The following is a 19,623-nucleotide window of genomic DNA, read 5'->3' as shown; positions in this document are numbered from 1 at the left end:
ATTTTAATTTAGTCTGTAAAGTGAAACAATGAGATGTATTTATAAGGCAACCTTTATAAATAAAGATGAATAAAAATAAAGTTGATAAAGTTCTTATTTTTTATTTTTTGGACGCCATAATGGCCACATCAGGTGGAGAACCGCTGGCAACAGAACCACAGACTGTACCGGTCCGGAACCAGAACCATGTTCTTTATAAAACAAGAAGAATCAATCTGAAGGCACACAGGTTCTTCTTCTTCTATAGTTCTGCCCTCCAGACCTCCTCTCCAGAGATGTAGGTGGTTCTGACCCGAAGCCCGTCGTCCAGCAGAACCAGGTCTGTGACACGGAGACAAACACAGTTAGAGCGGCTCCAGAACCTCCAGAACCGTCCAGAGGGAGAAAAGGACCTGCGTCGGCGCCGTAGTGCAGGCTGCCCTTTCTGTGGCTGATACCGAGCAACCGGGCCGGATGCAGCGCCGCCGCCTCCAGGGCGTCCTCCACGCTGCAGCCTGGGGGCGACAAAGAGGCGGAGTCAGAGGCGGGGTCTGCGGGGGCACAGTCAACCAGCAGGTTCTGTAGAACCAGCAGCTGGAGCTCAGCCCGACCGCATGGCTCTGGTGGAGGAGCGTCTCAGGGCCTGAAGAGGCTGTGATGCACGGTAGGGCAGGTATCATGCTGAGGTGCTGGCTCCATTCATCACAGACCAGAACAATGGATCCGTTTCAGCACATTTTGAAAAGAAATGATTAGCACAAATGAAGCAGTACCAGTAACCCAGTATGGCAGCCCGGTATCGCAACAGAACCAACAGCAACATGGAAACAGGAAGTGGCGGCAAACTGACCTGCAGCCTGCTTGAAGTGGCGAACGCACATGTCCATGGTGGCGATGCTGCCGCTCAGCGTCTTGGTGCCTGAAACACACAGAGTTGTGATCGCCTGCTGATTTACATTTCCACTCTGCCGCCTGACCTCTGACCTGACCCTGAACCACAGAGTTTACGCATGTGCCAGTTTAACTGACACATCATCCAATCAGCAGACAGCTTGCTGACAGGTCCGGGTTTCAGATGAACCAAAGATTCTTTCCACTCTGGTCCGGTCCGATATGGTAATCTGTATCGTTCAGGGTTCCTGTATCTTCCAGTCCAGTCCAGGTTTTCATGCTGATCCTGTGCTGTGACGGTTTTGGGGGCTCGTCCAGGAGATTAATCAGCTAACTCACATTAATCCCACAGGATCAACTGGGAATAATTACAAACACACAGCAATGTGTAGTATTGCTGTGTACTTCACCCCCTTTCAGATTTCTGCTGCTGCTTCGTAAAACGGAAATGAGACCCTCTTTTTGAGCCTGCGTGAGCGAGGCTGCACGTTTGTTGCTCACTGGTCGGTGCTGCGTGAATGTGATAAGTTTGTTCTTGTGTGGACGATTAGCCTAAATCTGCTAATGCAAGTCAGCATTAATAGATTTGTGTATTCGCGGGATGAACTACCTTTTATGGATGTCTCCAGCTGTAGGATTTTAATGCTGTGTGGATGTGAATTAATGTGTGAGCAACAGATAACCTCAATTTCCCTATGGGATTAATAAAGTTTAACCTAACCTAACCTAAATGCTCAAATTCAGAAGCCCTTTATTGATTCCAAAGGAAAATAATTTGGTTTCAGATTAAACTAACTTTAACGGGACAAAGATAACAGCTTTAACCTGATAACTTCACTTGTTAAAGAAAAAAAACTCCTAAATTCAACTAATTTGTGAAAAAGTATTCATCACTTAAAAACAGAATCTGACAGCTGACTAACATCACTGTGGATGACCTTTGACCCTGCTCTTTCAGACAAATGGGAGGGCTGATTCAACCTGATTAAGGTCATGACGTACCATCTCAGTCTGATTTATATCCAGACTTTGACTAGGCCAGCCTCGAAGCTAGATCAATATTTCCGAAATTGTTTTAAAATTTGTCCTTGACTTTAATCAATAAAATGAAACATCTAAAGCAGGAGGAATCCGGAAGGGTCAACTACTTTTCCCCTGCTCAGCAGTTAATGGTGGCGGCGGCAGCGGCGAGGGAGACGCAGACCTGCCACGTAGGCGTGCAGTCCCTGGATCTGGACGACCTGTTGGCCCAGCGTGTGGCGGCCCGGAGGGAGGCCCATGGCCGTGATGGCGTCCGTCACCAGCACCAGCCCTGAGGGACACACACACATCCTCAGAGACATCCTGGACATTTACACGTCTCTGGTTCGGGTCCAGTCAGAACGTCCCGGAACGGACCTGAAGGGTGCGCCCGGTGTGCGATGCGCAAGGCGGCCGGGTTGGTGTGGATCCCGTCAGCGATCATCCCGTAGAACACAGTGCGACCCGCCGGGATCTGGTCGCTGGTCAGGAGACCCACGATGCCCGGGTCGCGGTGGTGGAACTGGGCCGGATAGAGAGAGGGTAGGGTGAGAACCTCCTGACCGAGCCAGGTCCTGACCAGCCCCTGTTCTGTTGGGACTCACCGGCAGCATGGCGTTGAACAGGTGGGTGATGAAGGAGGCCCCGTGGCGCACGGCGTCCTCCGCCTGGGACAGGTTGGCCACCGAATGTCCTGCAAACAGCGTCTCTACGTCACACGGCTGACCCGACTCACCAGAACCAGAACCGTGGGGTCAGGGAGAACCACCTAGAGACACAGTGACGCCCTTCTGCCGCAGAGTGCTGACCACCGATTGGCTGTGGGGCAACTCGGGAGCCAGCGTCACCATGGCGACGTTGTCCAGGCTGCCATAGGTCTCCATCAGGTCGTCCGACCCTCCGGACCGGAACGTCCTCAAGAACCGCTCCGGGTGGGCGCCCCGCTTCTCCGAGCTGATGAACGGACCCTCCAGGTGGAACCCTGGACACCGGGGACATGAGACAGGAGTCTGTCCATGGGGGACAGGCTGGACAAGCAGCAGACAACATGGATCGCCCTGGGGTCCAACAGGGTTCATTTCTGCTCATCATGGGCTTCATAGGTTAGTATGGCCTAGTTAAAGTCAGACCTGAATTCCTAAAAACTGGTGTTCTCCTTGAAGACCGGATGGCAGGAAATTCTACTGGTTTCTGTCTCTGTGGACCTGTTTAAAATCCTGCCACACTGTTCAGAAGGTTCTGCTCTACTTGGTGACGGTTGGACCCAGAACACGTCAAAAACAAGAACTGAACTTTGCCCTCTGGTCTTACCCAGGACTCCGGCTCCATCAGGTCCTCCATTGTGAACGTTGATCTGAGGCAGAACCTGAAACACATTCAGGATGTTAAACCCAGCAGCAGGACCCGTTGGACCCGTTGGACCTTCAGGTTCTCCAGTCCAGAGGAGGACGCCACCTGGTGGTAGACGGCGGGCGGAGACGTAACCAGGGTGGGACAGAAGGACGTCACGCCGTGTTCCAGGATCTTCTTGGCCACCAGAGACACTCCGGCGGAGACGTCTTCGCAGGGCTGGGAGAAATCCACGCCATAGCCTCCTGCGGGACGAGAGAAGACGTCTGAGCGTCCGTCCCCCGGCCGTCCTCTTGAGGGACGCGTCCCTCACCGTTGATCTGGACGTCGATAAAGCCCGGGGCGACGATGGCGCCTCCGCAGTCGAGGCGACAGTCGGCGTAGCCCTGCTCGTCGAAGAACAGCTTCTCTGGGTCCAGGATCTTCCCGTCCCGGACCCACAGGTCCTCCCTACAGAGACAAAGGACGTCCAGGTTACCCGTCCTCCAGTTTCAAAATATCCAAACATTTTCAATAACAGAGAACAGCTCACTAAAACCATGAAGAAGTTTTGGGTTCTGAATACATTTAGTGTCGGAGCTTGTTTATGAGTCGGATTGGCCTAAATAAAACCTCTTCAAGGTTTCCTGAATCATGAAGTATTGGAACAACCCCTTCCTGTAGGAGGCGCTGACGGAGTTATCAGGTATCTTATATTTAGCCAGTTTAGTACAGGTATACCTGACACTGATCTAAGCAGGCCACGTTGCTTTGACCTTTGACCCTGACAGTACCTCTGTAGCTTGTGCTCCCTCAGGATTCTACAGTCGGTGAACTGGATGATGGGAGCGTCAGACACGGACTTGTTGGACGGCATGTTGGCGCCCGGCGGCTCGGCCAATCAGACGCTCCGCTCTGCCGGAAGTGAAAGCTTTTTAAAAATTATTAAAAGAAGCTGAAAACAACAGAAACAACATACAGAAAAGCTGCAGAAGACAACCAGTGGAGGAATAAAATAAATAAGAATAAAACCAAATTACAGACTTCAGTCAGAACCGAAGGATTTTTAATAGGTTTTCCATTTTGTAACATTAAAGGTGAATAAAATAAAATGGCTTCAGCATCAAAGGAGCGCAGAGTTGGACAGGAACCCGGTTCCCAACATCGGACCAGAACCTAAAGACCCGGTTCACATAAATCAAACTCAAACGTCTCAAGAACCTGACAGTACCGATTCTGTTCATGACGAAACGGGTCGCAACCAGCAGGAAACTACTGGTTCTGTCCCGGTCCGGACTCAGCCACACAGCCTGTTGCTCCATCCTGGACCGACCCCGGGCCAATCAGAACCAGAACCCGTCCAGCTGGACCCTGAACCATCTACACAGGCTGTCTGGTTCTGCCTGATCCAGAAGGGTTCATCTCTAGCTTCTGTTGGATTCCAGAACCGGCACCAGAACCAGCGACCTCCTTGTTTTATTGAGCTTTTCCCGTGAAGCAGCCATCATGGCGGACTCTTGTCTTAGCTTCTCTGCTGATGCGAACTTTGACCCCTGACTTGTTTCTGCCCCTGTGGCGTCTCTGCGCCGGACTGCGTTTAAAACCCGTCCGTTTCTGGAAGAATCCGGTTTGACTCCGGTTTCTCACCTTCCCACAGAAACCGCTTCAGAGCTCCACGGGTCATCCTACCTGGAGGTTCCTTCGGCACAAACTAACCCCCGGAAACAGGTCCGGTCGTGGTCCGGTTCGGACTCCTGGAGCCGGAAACAGCAGAGACAGATGTTCTCCAGGAATCCCAGTAAGAACTGCTCGGGGATTTACTGGTCTAACTGGAGCTGGAGGGGTCAGCGGAGGAAGCGCAGTCATGTGACAGAACACAGCTGCAGGTCAGCTGACCGGAAGCGAAAAGTCAGCTTCAGTTCTCATCTGCTGAAAATCTGAAGAAAATAAAACATGAATTTATGTTTTAATCAAGTCAGAAATCTGCATCCGAACATTCTCTGTTTTTATTAACACATTAATAAAAATATAGAAACAATTATTTCAAAATAATATATTTAAGACAGTTCTGGGAGAAAATTTGGAATTAATGAAGGATGTTAAAATATGTATTCAGTTTCACTGCTCTTTCTTAGATATTATAGATCTAATGTTAGAATATGTTCTCATCTTAACTTATCTTTGAGTTATTTTGTGGTCTGTGTTCATGTTTTCTAATTTACTTTGAAAGGTACAGTGGCAAGTTCTGTATCCTGTCACTTTCTGTTTATGTGCATGTTGTACTGCTGTTGTCCACTGGGGGCAGTGAGAGCGAGTTCTTGTGTATAGGCAGCACTGTTCTAACCAATGGAAGTGAAGAAGTTTATAACCTGAACGTTAGCAATAAAGCGAACACAGCTACCTAACGAAAAGAAGTGTTTTATTCCAAATATGAGTACTGAACAAGAAAATGCAACATCTAATTATATTGTTTTTCACTCAGTGGGCTCTTTGCACCTGCCGCGCTGACTTCACAACCGCATGCGCAAATGCAGCTCTCTTTTTTCCGCTTTGAGTTACCATGACAGCTAGAAAAGACTAAGTCGTATTTCAGACGCAAATAAAACAATACTATGAACATTGCTGTCTTCCTAATATAATGGGCTTTTAAGTTTTCATGGATTTCCAAGCGGTCCTGAATTAAGAAGACGGTGGCTTGTAAATATTGTTGCTACCAGTTAAAGCTAACGCTGCACAGCAAAGTTTACAGCCTTCACTTCACTCCGGATCAACTTCTTCAGCCTAAAGCAGAAGGTAAAGGAGCCTCCTGTGTTATTTCCATGGAATCACTTCTGTATTCAGCCTGAAAGAGTTTATGGGAACCAGAGAGCAGACCAGAGCCAGACAGCCGAGCTACTGATCCGCCTGTACACACTGCTGGAAACACCGTCCTGCTTCACAAGAAACATGCAAAACTAATAAAGCGAAGTAACACGGAGACCTTAAGGAACACGGCCATATTTTTCTAAAAGCAACAACTCTGAACCTGAACAGTCAGTTGAACTAGAACTCCTACACCAGAGCTGCTCTACTGTTAAGCTATGGGCTTGTTGTTCCTCAGGCTTCAGAAGCAAAAAGCCTGAACCGTAAAATCCCTTTACTTGGTCTCTGACACTAACGACAATAAACCACGTAATATACTTGAAAACATTGTCCGTTAGAATGGATGAAAAATGTTTAGATACTTAAATAGCACATTTTTACAAGAAAAATGTCTAGCATAAGCTAAAGCTAATGTTAGCCACAAAGTTTAAAGAAAGTAAAACTCACCTTCGTATCTGTGTATAACGAGGCGAACATCTTAAAACCTTTCTCCAGCTTATTGTCGGGGCTTCGGATCGATGTTCATCATTAACTGTTACCTTGGACAAGCCCTGCAAACACCCAGGGTGAAGAGCCTTTTTCAATAGATCGGAAACGATTGAGCCGCTTTTCCCTGAACTCGGAAGCTGAGGTGCAAAGAGCCCATTACTCCTTGAACATGTCTTAAGTGACAAACTAAACTATAATCCACCAAATATCAAATCAAATCAATTATTTTACATGAAATATTGTTTTTGTATCTTGTGCAAAGCTTCTTATATTCTTATCTACTTCTTGGATTTCTTCAGTTTGAATATCAAATGTTATGTTTTTCAGTTTAACTGAACCCAAAAGCTCAGATACTGTTCCAGATTCTCCACCGATCAGAAATCAGTTTGAAATGATCTAAACTCACCTTTTCCGGTCCCGTCTTCATTAAAGCTATTCAAACTCTTTATGCAAATGGCAACAGGGCTATAAAGTTCAAACCTGGAACTTCCTCTAGATTTCAGTTACCTGGAGGCTCAGGCAGTTCGTCCTCTTCCTCCATTTCTCTTCCTCCTAGCGGCCGATTCCTTTCAGGGTATCGCCATAGCAACAGGAATATACTAATAAGCCAACTAGCAGATGATGCTACACTGTTTTGGGTAACTAGTTAGGGTAACCCTAACCCTACCCCTATCAGCACCTGTAAAAGTTTTGACCAGTTATTATTATTATTCAGTTTTCTTTGGAAGCACAAAATCTGCTACATTAAAAAGTCTGTTATCATGAACCCAGTTGATATGGGATTTAAATTTCCTGGACTTTTCTACTTTAAACAAAACTCTAAAGGTCTGATGGATTAAACCTGTCATTCTGCCTCATGTTTTAATTTCAGTCCTAATTCTAGATTCTCTCTCAGTTGATTTTCTTCTGCTCTGTAATTTTAATCCTGAGAAAATCCCAGTCAAACTGTCCAAACCATGTTTGGATCTATAAACACAAATATTCTCCTCACAAATGTATAATCTGGCATAATAAGGACATTTTATACAAGATTAAACGTCTCTACATTGACTACTGGAAAACAAATAATCTAATGTATTTAAGGCAGCTGTTTAATAACCAATGGTCATTGTTCACTTACAGGGAATTTCTGTCTCACCTTAAGTTTCCAGAAGCTGCTGGATCCGATCGTTCCCTCTGGCCCGGTTATGGTCCTGAACGGCATCATCAATCAGAAACCAGAACCGCCTCAGACAATTTAATGGACACTTCTGTTGCTAAAATTTGTGTGGTGTCTAAATCCAAAAACCAGAAAATGTGTTCCCTTTTCCAGCAGCGGATCATTTCTCAACCTGTTCTGCTGGACCAGGTTCCTGATGGTCCCACCTGGAGACGGTTTGGTTTCTGCCTCATAAACTCTTTACTAACAAAGTTAAAGACGTGACTGAGATGCTGCCCAACCAAACAGATTCAAGACAAATATTGATCCATTTTGTTCTTCCTGTCCCTCTCAGGCTGAAGACAAGAATCGTTTGTTTTGGAGCTTTAACTGGAAACTCTGGGACCAAATCATGAACCTTATTCTTCATATTTATCCTCAAACTCTTCTCAGTTTTGAAACTCTTATTCTTGGCTTTGCTGCTTCTGACAAGAAGAACTGATTCATTTTTTGTTGTCAACCTCATTTTATTTCTTGCTAAATTATTTATACATAAAAGCAAGTTCATCATCTTGATTAAATAATTCAATATGTACAATCATCTCATTATGTCTTCTAATAATCCAAAAGCCATGGAAATTGTAAATTTATTACGCAAATTTAATATCTTGTAATTCTCTCTAGATGATTTTCTTGTCACTGTATGTATAAAATCCCCCCTGGCATATTTTATTTTATTTATATATATTTTTTTCTTTTCTTTTCTTCTTATGTTTGTGTACAATATCAATGTTTCAAAGATTACTAATAAAATGTAAAATAAATAAATAAATAAATAAAATAAAAACAAAATAAATAAATACATAAATAAATGAATAAACTGGCAAAAACAAAAAACAAAACAAAGAACTTTTCCGTTTAGTTCGGCCATTTTTATTTTCCATTTCTGGTTTTTGCCTCAGCTTGTTGCTCCCTCACACATCCTCTAGGGGGCGCCACACAGCATACAGAAGGAGTCCATGCGTTTTCTGTTGTTGGACCAGAACCCGCTCACAGCGGGAGACTAAACCGAACCAGAACTGAACCAGGTCCTGGCGGACTCGGAGGTTGCTCAGCGCCCCCCCCCTGCTCCCTCCCTCCAGTCCTCCCAGTCCACATTAAAGCTGGTGTTCCCAGTAAACCCAGATTCTTCCCCCATCCGGCCCGTCTCCATGGCAACCGGGCCGAGTGGGAGCCAATCAGGAGGAGGAATCTGGCAGCAACTGATCCAGCAGAACCAGAACCAACCAGAAACAACCACAGAAGATTCTGCTGGTTCTGGTTCTGCTGGAGGAGAAGGTTGGTCTGGTCCATCATTAACAGAACCGGCGCCGTGTTTGGCTGAATCCTCCTGCTGGAGGTTCTGGAGGTTCTGGCCGGGTCCAGCCTCCTCCCTGCATTCCTACCGGTTAATGATTGCCGGTCCGGTCCGAGTAGGAGGCAGCGCCGCCAACGGGCCGGGCCCAGAGGTTCTGGGAGGTTCTGGGAGGTTCTGGGAGGTCGATTTGTGGTCAATGATTCTCGCAGTGCCAGGTTACTGGATCACTGATTAGAGCCGGAGGTTCTGATCCAAATGCTTCCTCTGAACCCGACCTGTTGGACAAAACAAATCTGAGGCCTGGTTCTGAACCCGATACTATCAGCAGAACCTACAGGCAGACACGGTGGTAGCAGTACAGTGCTCCGGGCTGGGCTGCAGAACCAGAACCAGGACCAGTATGAGCTAACTGGACCTCTGCTCGTCCAAAAGGTTCTGGATGATCCAGTCCCCGTTCATCATGGTGGGCCAGAATTTTACATCCATCTGGACTCCAGAGGGTGTGAATACTTTCCTGCTTCAGAGCTTTCAGTTTGCAGCATCGCATTTCAGCCGCAGGATCGTCTTACCTGCAGAGCAACACCTGCTTCAGGTTACCATGACGGCGATGTGAGGTCATCGTTACCTCATCACTGGGAGGGGGAGGGCTGGACTCCACCACTGAGCCAATAAGGGAAGAGGAAGCAGCTGACAGAGAGCCACCATGATGGCAGGAAGACATCAGGCTGGACACCATGACAGTCTGGAAAACTCTGGAAAACTCTGGAAAACTCTGGAATCCGAGGAAACACACTCCTGCTAGCTAAGCATCACCTTGCTGACTCCAAGGTCTTTCCTCTGACAACTATGCTAGCACAGCTAGCGTAGCATAGCACAGCACAGCATAGCTAGCGCAGCACCTTAGCCGACTCCAGGCAAACCGACACGGAGCTCCGAGTCCGACCTGAACAGCATCCTCTCAGGATCCGTCTGTGAATTAAACTTGTTGTCTGCTGCGTGGTCAGGGTGTTACACTGTGACCTCTGACCTCTGTCCAGCAGCACAGATCAAGTCTGTTCTCATGTCAGCTGTTTGTGGAACTTTAGCCAGGATTTTAGGAAAACCTGGAATCTTTCAGGAACGAGTTTCCAGCTGTTTTTCTGCTTCCTTATGACAGCAGCAGGATTTTATTTAAATGGACTTTATTTAGAAATTTGTATGAAAATACAGTTTATGAGCCACTGAACGAGAACTAGTTCATGTTGGTACCTGAAACATAGCTCAGAATTTTAAAATATTGAACTATGAACATGAACCCATTCATAACAAATCAATAACAAAACATGTCAGAACAAATTTGACTACAACTCTATAAACTACAGATTTACTATAGAAATATTGTTCATTTAGTTTTTAATGTTGGACTCTGTCTCGTCTGTTTCCTGCTTCCTCTAGTGGCGTCTCCAGGAAGCAGGCATGGACAAGAGTCTACAGGACAGGAAGAGGCGTTTCCCTGCAGCTTCCCAGCCACTTTAGTCACTGACCCTTTCTTCAGATGAGACAATTGCTAGCATCCATTGCTAGCGGCTCCATCCGGTTGCTAGCGTCCAGGACTAGCGGTTCCATCCGGTTGCTAGCGTCCAGGACTAGCGGCTCCATCCGGTTGCTAGCGTCCAGGACTAGCGGCTCCATCCGGTTGCTAGCGTCCAGGACTAGCGGCTCCATCCGGTTGCTAGCGTCCAGGACTAGCGGCTCCATCCGGTTGCTAGCGTCCAGGACTGGCGGCTCCATCCGGTTGCTAGCGTCCAGGGCTAGCGGCTCTCCCAGGTCAAACAGTTGGTCCAGGTTGACGGTGGAGCCGCTCAGGAAGTCGCCGCGGTCCTCATCCTCCGGCCAGGGCGTCTCCAGGAAAGCGGTTGCCAGGAAGGTTTCCTCGTCCAGGTCGTTGCCACTCCTGGGTGTAGGAGGGTCGGCGGCGGCCATGATGGGGCTCAGAGAGTCGCCCCCATCCAAACTCAGCTCCCCCCTGAGGGCCGAGTCCAACAAGCCGTCCCAGTCGAAGGGGCCCTTCAGGGGCCCGGCCTCCCTCTGCTCGTCCACACAGAGCAGCGGGGAGCTGCAGTGCCGGGTAGCCTCGGAGGCGCCGCTCCGGGATGCCAGCACCGACTTCCTCTTGGTCCCGCGGCGGCCGGGGGTCGGGGCATGGGGACCCTGCGGGCCGCCCTCAGACAGGCGGGGGTCCCGGCGCTCCTCGTTCGGCGGCGGCAGGTGGACCCGGAGCGGCGGCGTACGGCGGGTCCGGTGGGCGCCGCTGAGCAGGCGCTCGGCGTACGGTGGGTCGATGCGCCAGAAGCCGCCCTTGCCCGGCTCGTCTTTGCGGCGGGGGACTTTGATGAAGCACTTGTTGAGCGACAGGTTGTGGCGGATGGAGTTCTGCAGGGAGACATTCTGAGTCAGAGCAGGAAAACCCCCAGAAGGTGACCTCTGACCTCTGTTAAATATTGTCTGCCCGACAACAACAAAACGCTGCAAGGCGTCAGAGCTGCTGAGCCAATGGCGCGTCAATCATTCCCAGGGAGGCAGAGTCTAACCAGAAACCTGCTGCCAGGGAATACTTTGACTAGGACATCCTGCTGAGAGGAGGACTTTGACTAGGACATTATGCAGAGGGGAAAACTATGACGGCACTTTGACTAGCGCTTTTCTCCTGTTCTTTTCCCTAAATAATCATCTGTTATCATCTGTTATTATCTGTTATTATCATCTGTTATTATCTGTTATCTGTTAACACAGATGATGACAAATAATAACAGAGAATAACAAGATGATAACACATGTGTGTGTCATCATCCGTTATCATCTGTTATCTACTTTGTGTTATTATTTGTTACCTGTTATTATCTATTAGGGTTCAGCCTAACGGAATAATTGATCAGTTGACTCTGTTGGGTGTTGTGAGGCTCTCGCCCAGGGTCGTACAAGAAGGCCTCTAGGCCAACAGGGGTCGCTGTGATCAGCTTCCTGTATGACTCCAGATAAACTCCCACCCCCCTCCAGGTACATCCTGCCTGTCGGTCTGCATACAGTCCGGATTGTGTGAGGTGTGTGTGACGTCATGCAGCTACCTGCCAGGTGGGGTCCGCGTGCCGGTAGTAGCAGAAGTTGTCGGTGATCCACTGGTAGATGGAGGCCAGGGTGAGCTTGCTGCGCTGGCTGGCCTGCATCGCCATGCAGATCAGCGTCGCGTAGGAGAACGGCGGCTTGATGTCCGGGTTGCTGCGGTAATCCACCTCGGCCGGGCAGTGGCCGCGCGCCGCGAGAGCCGGCGGGGCCCGCATCCGGCTGAAGGCCGCCGCGGTGGGCTTCCCGGGAGTCAGCGGTGACCCGCTGCAGGAGGCCGGGTCCCCGGCCAGGGGCGAGGCCGGGCCGCCGGGGCCCAGCTGCTGCTGGCCCTGCTGCGGTCCCGGAGCCCCCAGGATGGAGAACTCCTGCAGCCACTGCAGGTTGGTCAGGCTGTCATCCAGGCCGCAGCTGCAGGGGGCCCCGCAGCTCCCGCAGCTCCGCTGCTCCTCGGGGCCCACCGGGCTCAGAGACAGCATGGCTCCCCGTCCTGCGCCACACAGGGCTCGGTTCTGCTACCCGACTCGAACCTCGAGGCAACCTGGCCGCTAAAAGTGAAGAAGAGAAACATTTAGTGTTTTAATGACTGCATGCCTGTTTGACGCATATCTTTGCGCTGCCGCAGCGACGTCTCTGCGTTTCCTCTGCTGCTAACGGCTGGAAACTACTAGAAACTACTGATGATACTAATAAAATGGTGGAAATATTCAAATGTGACTTAACTCACATTATCTGCTCATTTGGTTTTTCTCATGACATTTTACCCGTTATGTCCTGATCGCCGTCAGTCTTTACCCAGCAGCCACTTTTATGGCATTAATAATTAATAAAACCACTTTGACTCTAAGTAACAGTCAGTAAAAGTATCAGTTTAGATATTTCAGGTCTTCGGAACCAGAAGCCTCTAAGGAATCCAGAAACTCACCTTGAAGAGAAACTTTTAGATCCCAAAGGAAACAGTTTGGAGAACTTTAAACACCAAAACCGGACACCTGCAGTCTGCGCCAGTCCCGCTACAGTCTGCGCTCCTCTGTGCGTGTGTGTGTCCGCGGCTCGGGGCTCCGCCGGGGCGCCAGTTTAATACCTGCTGACGGAGGTTTGTCCCGGAACCATGGTAACGGGACACCCCCCAGTAAACAGCTTCCCGCTCCCCCATTGGCCGGCCGGTTTCCATGGTGCTGCGTTTCTAACCACTCTGCAGCTGACCGGGGAGGTTCCCAACCTGAGGCCCGGGGGCCTCTCCAGGGGGCCCAGCTGGAGCTGAGAACAGAGACTAGAGTCTGACCGGAGCAGAAACTCAGACAGAACGTATTAATAATTCATCATCTGCCTTTCTGTCAGTTTTCAAAGCTTTGAACTAATTTCTCAGCTGGAAAAGCTCAACATGGCGGCATGACTCAGCAGCTGGGCTCTGATTGGCTGCTTAGAGGCAGCATGACGGCCGGGAGGCGGGAAGCTGCAGATAATCTGATGTTGGAAACCTGGAGAACTTTGGAGTGAGGAGAACCGCCAGCTGCCAAAGCACAACGCAACCAGATCCCATCTTTTCTCAAAATAAACCTGATCTGTTCCTCTTCCAGATGTGGAACTAAACCCCAAAGTTTTCAAAGCGTCTGCAGGCAGAAGGCCGAGTCGCATTTTAGCCGACTGTTACATCATCAACGTGAGACAGGTGGTAAATTCAGCATCAGCAGAAGAAGACGAAGGCAGACGGTAAAAATAGACAATGGCTGAAAATGATGATAATGAACTGAAAGCACTCTGAGTCAGTGAACGCATCACATCCGCTGCAGCCAACGGTCCACTAACGGCCGCTGCTGTTAGCTGAGCTTCCTGTTTGTTTGTTTCCTTCCTGTGCTGACCGTGCTGTCGCTCTCTGCAACTTTACAATCCATCTTTACTGCTGGAAACAGAGAACTGCAGCGGCCATCTTTACTGAAATCCTTCCAGAGATGGCAGCGGCCAGAACCTTTTAACTCCAGGCTTATGATCCATTGGCAGGACTTGAACCTTGACCCCTGGACCTTGTTGCTGGGAGGATCCGTGGTACCATCTGCCTCTCCATGCACAATTTCTGAACTCACTGAAAATGAATTGGGTCGTTGTTCTTCTCTATGCTCTGTTTGAGAGAGTTCCACTTTGGCAGAACGGACCAACAACAGACCACAGTCCAAACTTTCCTGCTGAGTTTCAAAAGGGATAATAAATGTAGTTTTTCAAATAATCATCAGAAACTCAGCAGATTTATTGGAAAACTTGTTGGAGAGAAGAAATGTTTCCAGAGCAGCTGTTAGCAGCAGCAGCTTCATGCAGTTCACCCCCTGACCACCAGCAGGCGATGTGGGTAAAGTTTCTTGCCCAAAAACAGATGGACAGAGCGAGAATGAAATTGCAGGACAAACTCCTACCAGCACCACCACCATCATTCTGGTTCAGGTTCTGGTCCAGGTCAAATGGTGGTAGTGTGCTAGCTTCCTGTTTATTTTGGGGATGGTATGCTAGCTTCCTGCTAACATTCGTGATGATATGCTAGCTTCCTCCTAACATTAGTGATGGTATTCTAGCTACCTGTTGACGGTAGGATAAAGTGTGAAGTTTGCTCTGTGTCTCTTCCAGGAAGCTTTGGGACGTTTTGTCTTCTGGTTTGACTTAGAGGATAAACTCTGGTCCGCCTGATGTTCCATTTCTTTAAACTGCTAATGCTAATGATTGCTTCCATCTGCCTCCTTGAATCAAATGTTCTTTTGTCTTTCCCATTTTGAAAAATGGCAAAGGAAAATTGGTCTCATCATATTTCGTCCCAATAAAACAGAGTAATGGATTATTAATGAAGCAATTATAGAAAGTCATCAGTTCAAGAGTCTAAGCTATATAATGTTCCAGTTTTACTTTTTGTGCATAAAATAATCTGATCATAATCTGAATTTTACACTGAGGAATAAACTGAAATCTAAGGTTTGATCTTTTAAAACCTCCAGAGAAGTGTGTGTGTTTTAGCGTAAATGAAGTTGCCAAACAAAACGAGAAGGACCTCGCTGCAGCAAACAGGAAGGGACCATTGCACTCCGGAAGTGAAGGGGGCGCTATTTCCTATATTATCCACAGTCTCCCGTTTTTATTTTCTTTTGAAATCGGTGATATATCTTCATCTTTAGGAAGGATTTTCACTCCCAGCATTTATTTGAACTTTTATTTACTTCAGCGCAGCTCACAGTTTTTAACACATTCCGTAGTTTTCTGTGAACTTCTAAATCTGCTCCTTAGTCGCATCTTTTCGGGCCTGATACTGCCTCTAGTGGCGTGGGGTGGTAACACAACTAATATAATTACATTACTAAATCAGAATATCACAAAGTCTTTATTATTTATTATTAATTCTGGCATTACTGGAACGATAAAAGATAAATTATCTTCTAAAACACCATATTTTTTCCATTTTCTTCAGGATGTAGAGCTAATTAGGTGACGTAAACAATACCTTTATACATTATAAATAATATCTATATATCTCCACCAATTATAGGAGGAACAAAAGAAATAAGGAAACATGAAAAACAAAATGATCGACTATAATAAAAATACAATTTACAATATATACATAAGAAATTTAACTGAGCAAAAGTCAATAACGAACAAATTAATTATGTTCACAGACAAATAACCAGGATTGTTAAACAGATTCAAGCAATAATTCACATTTTTATTTTTACTGTACCATGTATATTATTCTGAGCCTGTTAGGTGGTAGAGCCCCTTCCTGTTTGCTGCAGCGACGTGGACTTGGACAAAGCAGCCAATCAGCTCAATGATTTCCTCCACTCACACATGACGTCACTTTAACGGACCGAAGGAGGGACCTTCTGTAGTTTCACCAGGTCAGTCAGACGGGCGGGTCGCTTCATAATTCCGATCAGATTTCTTGACGCCGCCCATGAATTTAGTGCCCCTGTAATAAAACCAAACTCACAGAATTTAATCGGTTTACTGTGACAGCCAATCAGCGCCTCTCTGCTCCAGCTTTTTGAGCTCCGGACCAATCAGCAGCGAGCAGCTCTTTGTTGTTGTTGCTGCGGGCAGCGGCAGGACGCGGACGGCCAGCCAGCTGCGGGGTGTCGTTGCGGTTTGTCCCGGATCACCGACGGGTTTCTCGCCAGTTTGGCTTTCTGACAGGCGGAAGCGCCATGTCGGTGAACATGGAGGAGCTGAGGCACCAGGTGATGATCAACCAGTTCGTGTTGGCGGCCGGATGCGCCGCCGATCAGGCCAAGCAGCTCCTCCAGGCGGCCCACTGGCAGTTCGAGGTGAGTCCGGATAGCGGAGGCTTTAAGCCCGCTTCCTGTCGCGGGATCAGCGGGAGTGGGTTCGGGTTTCGGAGCGGACAGACAGGAATGACTAACAGGGGATCGGTTCTGCGGTTCGGGTTCGGACCACGCTGCTGCTCATGCTAACATTAGCCACTGAGAGGACGCGGTGTTCCCCACCAATGGCTGCCTTTGTTTACATTCTGCAAGTGAGTCATTCAGTGCTGGATGATCCGGGATTTATGGCAGGAACAGTTCTCCAACATCCGGATCCGCCTGAGAACCAGATTAGCCCGGAGAGATTCACCGATTGACCTTCTAAAGGAAAGTTGGAACCTGGGAGGAACCGGTTCAGTTGTTAGACTGAACCGTTCACTGACTGTTCGGCTCTGATACGGATCAGAGGGAAGAACAGTTCAGTTGTTGGTTGAACATGTGATTCACCTGAAGGACCTTTGACCTCCAGCTGGACCAGAAGGTTCTGAACCTTCATGTAAAACTGCTAGTCCAGAGGTCAGAGGTCAGGGCCACTGTGAAGGGGAATGTTGTGCTGGTTCTGACCCGGTTCTGGGTCCATGTTGCTGTGTCTGCAGACGGCGCTAAGCTCCTTCTTCCAGGAGGCCAACGTTCCGGGTCAGCACCAGATGGTGAGCAGCTGCTTCATCCCCTCCAGTACCAGAACCCAACCAGAACTGGTCAGAGTTAGTGGTTCTGTTTGGAGCGTTGGAAACCTGGAGCAGAACCATGCATGGTACCAAACAAGCAGGACCTTCGACTGGACCGGTTCGGTTCTACATAACCGAGTCCAGACGTCGTCATCGCTTTAAAACCAGTCCGACTCACGGGTCGGGTCTAGGTCCCAATAAAACAGACCGGACCGCACGGGCCGAACCGGGTCATCTGTGTCGGTTCAGTTCTGGTGGTGAACAGTCGGAGGCTGCAGTACCGGAATGAGGCGGCAGGGGGCGCCGCTTCATCTCCAGGGCCGATCTGTGAAACCCGACCTGCCGGGTCCGAATGTTTCTGAAATGTCGCGTCATAAAGAAGAATCTCTGAGCCGGAACAGCAAACATTCAGACATGACCGGATGGGCGGGGCTAACCGGATGGGCGGGGCTAGCAGTCAAAGCTCTGCTCCAGCAGCTGATTTTTAGACCTTTGCTGATGTAGAAAAGATCAGCTGGTCTGGTTTTCACATCTGTCCTGGGGCAGCAGAGGGTGGGGGAGGGGCAGCAGCGGGTGGGGGAGAGGCAGCAGCGGGTGGGGGAGGGGCAGCAGCGGGTGGGGGAGAGGCAGCAGCGGGTGGGGGAGGGGCAGCAGCGGGTGGGGGAGAGGCAGCAGCGGGTGGGGGAGGGGCAGCAGCGTCTAACGGTTTGTTTCCTCCCACAGACGGTGACGCCCAGGAACACGCCGGCCACGCCCCCTAACTTCCCGGACGCCATCGCCATGTTTTCCAGGCTGCGGGCGTCAGACTGCCCTCCACAGGCCGCACCCCCCACGCCCCTCCCCCATGTGGGCCGCCTCCCCACCCGCCCCCCTGGCTGCACCCCCCCTCACCCACAGGTCACCATCAAGGTCACCTCCACCTGCACCGCCGCCCGGCGGCCCCCAGCAGCCGGCCGCCATGTCGGCACTCCACGGCCCGAGATGAGGAGCGGGTCGGTTCTGGTCGGGTCGGTCTCTGCTGGATGGAAACCAGGAACCATGGATTCATGGAGAGTCCTGCAGGTTCTGTGAGGATTCTGACCCGGCCCGCTGGACTCAAAACCCAGAGCCATGAGGTCAGAATATCAGGCACCAGGTCCGAGTCCGGCCGGGTTCTGCCTGGAGGTAAACTGACCCGGTTCTGCTTCAAATTGATTTTTATTTCCGTTTTTTTCCAGACTTTAAACTTTCTGAAAGCGGATCCATCAGAACCCGACCCGGTTCTGCTGTCCTGGACCCGGGTGGGACCCGGAACCAAACCTTTGTTCGCTCAACGACTGGGAGCCGTTTGGGTCCAGATGTTCAGAACCGCTCCGGTTCTCCTCCATCCTGAATGTTGGCCATGACGGAGTCAGAGGTCAGAGGTCAGAGGAAGGCTCCTGAGACGCTGAACCTCTGAGTGTCCTGAATGTTTTTCTGCTGCACACAGAACCAGAACTAGAACCAGAACCAGTACCAGAACACTCCTCCTTCACAGCTCGTTTCTGTTCCGGTTGATTTTTCACTTCCGGGTCAAACTGGACTCCGACCGGAACCGACCCGCAAATCCTCAGAATCTCTTTAGGCCAAATTCCAGAACTGGGTCACGGAACTGGGTCACGGCTTCTTTAATGGGAGATTTTAATCAATAAATCAGAATTTTTTTCATCTTTGCTTCCAGATCTAAAAAATGTCCAATTTCATTTAAAGAACCAGAACCAGAACCGGTTTGGTTCTGGTTCTGGTCCGGATGTTTGGCCCTTTAAATGATGCCAGGGTTCTACGGGTCGGTGAACATGAACATTTTCAGGTTTTAGTTTCCGGGTCGGGTCAAACCTCCTGAACCCACCTGGTTCTGTCGCTATGGAGACGAATTGATCTAAACCTTTATTTAGTTTGGACCTCCTGAGTTTCTGTACTTTTAATTCTGCTGTTGGACTTTATATGTTTAATGAAAGACATTCTGATCTGGTGTGAAGAACCATCCGGGCCGGAACCAGAACCATCCGGGCCGGAACCAGAACCATCCGGGCTGGGTTATCTCTGGTCTGGAGCGTCAAAGAGAAACTTTATGGTGGAATTTTATAAGATTTAAAAACTTCCCATGTTTATAGGAAACTGTTTGATCTCTGACAAAAGAAAAGCTTAGCAATAAAGTTTTAGAAAATACAAACATTTGAGCTGGATCTGTGAAATAAAAAATGGTTACAATGTATGGAGCCACGTAGTTAGCTTTCAAAGCGCTAGCATGTAGTTAGCTTTCAAAGCGCTAGCATGTAGTTGGCTTTCAAAGCGCTAGCATGTAGTTGGCTTTCAAAGCGCTAGCGTGTAGTTAGCTTTCAAAGTTCTAGCGTGTAGTTAGCTTTCAAAGCGCTAGCATGTAGTTGGCTTTCAAAGCGCTAGCGTGTAGTTGGCTTTCAAAGCGCTAGCGTGTAGTTAGCTTTCAAAGCGCTAGCGTGTAGTTAGCTTTCAAAG

General features: G+C 48.9%; 3 protein-coding genes across 8 annotated transcripts; 1 reads left to right on the top strand and 2 right to left on the bottom strand.

The window, feature by feature from the left end:
• Window positions 1-85: 85 nt before the first annotated feature.
• amdhd2 (amidohydrolase domain containing 2) lies at window positions 86-5,126 on the bottom strand. Of its 3 annotated transcripts, none has more exons than XM_032586497.1 (12): window positions 4,867-5,126; window positions 4,014-4,134; window positions 3,554-3,690; window positions 3,346-3,485; window positions 3,202-3,256; window positions 2,660-2,872; window positions 2,496-2,584; window positions 2,269-2,413; window positions 2,075-2,182; window positions 830-898; window positions 393-494; window positions 86-321 (listed from the first exon to the last, which is right to left on the bottom strand). In XM_032586497.1, exons 2-12 carry the CDS (start codon window positions 4,094-4,096, stop codon window positions 242-244), a joined length of 1,221 nt encoding a protein of 406 aa, XP_032442388.1. In that variant the 5' UTR covers window positions 4,097-4,134; window positions 4,867-5,126; the 3' UTR covers window positions 86-241. The 3 variants fall into 3 exon arrangements, with proteins under 3 accessions (XP_032442388.1, XP_032442387.1, XP_032442389.1); XM_032586496.1 differs by having other exon boundaries at window positions 4,909-5,126; XM_032586498.1 differs by lacking the exon at window positions 4,867-5,126 and adding an exon at window positions 4,451-4,800.
• A 5,103-nt stretch (window positions 5,127-10,229) lies between these two features.
• foxj1a (forkhead box J1a) lies at window positions 10,230-15,261 on the bottom strand. Its single transcript, XM_032586491.1, has 3 exons — window positions 13,090-15,261; window positions 12,170-12,712; window positions 10,230-11,477 (listed from the first exon to the last, which is right to left on the bottom strand). The coding sequence occupies exons 2-3, from the start codon at window positions 12,641-12,643 to the stop codon at window positions 10,596-10,598; spliced, it is 1,356 nt and encodes a 451-aa protein (XP_032442382.1). The 5' UTR covers window positions 12,644-12,712; window positions 13,090-15,261; the 3' UTR covers window positions 10,230-10,595.
• Window positions 15,262-15,891: 630 nt separating this feature from the next.
• On the top strand, window positions 15,892-19,321 carry ubald2 (UBA-like domain containing 2). Of its 4 annotated transcripts, none has more exons than XR_004342296.1 (4): window positions 15,905-16,465; window positions 17,059-17,112; window positions 17,854-18,265; window positions 18,348-19,321. XR_004342296.1 is itself a non-coding variant. In XM_032586521.1 (4 exons), the coding sequence occupies exons 1-3, from the start codon at window positions 16,346-16,348 to the stop codon at window positions 18,199-18,201; spliced, it is 522 nt and encodes a 173-aa protein (XP_032442412.1). In that variant the 5' UTR covers window positions 15,926-16,345; the 3' UTR covers window positions 18,202-18,245; window positions 18,348-19,321. The 4 variants fall into 4 exon arrangements, 3 of the variants coding, with proteins under 3 accessions (XP_032442413.1, XP_032442411.1, XP_032442412.1); XM_032586521.1 differs by having other exon boundaries at window positions 15,926-16,465; window positions 17,854-18,245; XM_032586520.1 differs by having other exon boundaries at window positions 15,903-16,465; window positions 17,854-19,321.
• Window positions 19,322-19,623: the final 302 nt, after the last annotated feature.

The sequence above is a fragment of the Xiphophorus hellerii genome, chromosome 16, assembly GCF_003331165.1.
Source record: "Xiphophorus hellerii strain 12219 chromosome 16, Xiphophorus_hellerii-4.1, whole genome shotgun sequence".
Lineage (NCBI taxonomy): Eukaryota > Metazoa > Chordata > Actinopteri > Cyprinodontiformes > Poeciliidae > Xiphophorus > Xiphophorus hellerii.
Note: the sequence above shows the minus strand (reverse complement) of the source record. Positions and strands in the feature narration are given on the sequence as shown.

What these genes read in the sequence shown, in the direction of transcription:
- amdhd2 (XM_032586497.1), bottom strand. Translation starts at nt 4,096, where the DNA reads ATGCCGTCCAACAAGTCCGTGTCTGACGCTCCCATCATCCAGTTCACC. An exon ending in ACACCGGGCGCACCCTTCAG is followed by an intron (nt 2,183 to 2,268) that starts GTCCGTTCCGGG and finishes TGTGTCCCTCAG; the next exon opens with GGCTGGTGCTGGTGACGGAC. An exon ending in CCACTTCAAGCAGGCTGCAG is followed by an intron (nt 495 to 829) that starts GTCAGTTTGCCG and finishes TGTCGCCCCCAG; the next exon opens with GCTGCAGCGTGGAGGACGCC.
- foxj1a (XM_032586491.1), bottom strand. Translation starts at nt 12,643, where the DNA reads ATGCTGTCTCTGAGCCCGGTGGGCCCCGAGGAGCAGCGGAGCTGCGGG. An exon ending in ACGCGGACCCCACCTGGCAG is followed by an intron (nt 11,478 to 12,169) that starts GTAGCTGCATGA and finishes GTCTCCCTGCAG; the next exon opens with AACTCCATCCGCCACAACCT.
- ubald2 (XM_032586520.1), top strand. Translation starts at nt 16,346, where the DNA reads ATGTCGGTGAACATGGAGGAGCTGAGGCACCAGGTGATGATCAACCAG. An exon ending in CGGCCCACTGGCAGTTCGAG is followed by an intron (nt 16,466 to 17,058) that starts GTGAGTCCGGAT and finishes CTGTGTCTGCAG; the next exon opens with ACGGCGCTAAGCTCCTTCTT. An exon ending in TTCCGGGTCAGCACCAGATG is followed by an intron (nt 17,113 to 17,853) that starts GTGAGCAGCTGC and finishes TTCCTCCCACAG; the next exon opens with ACGGTGACGCCCAGGAACAC.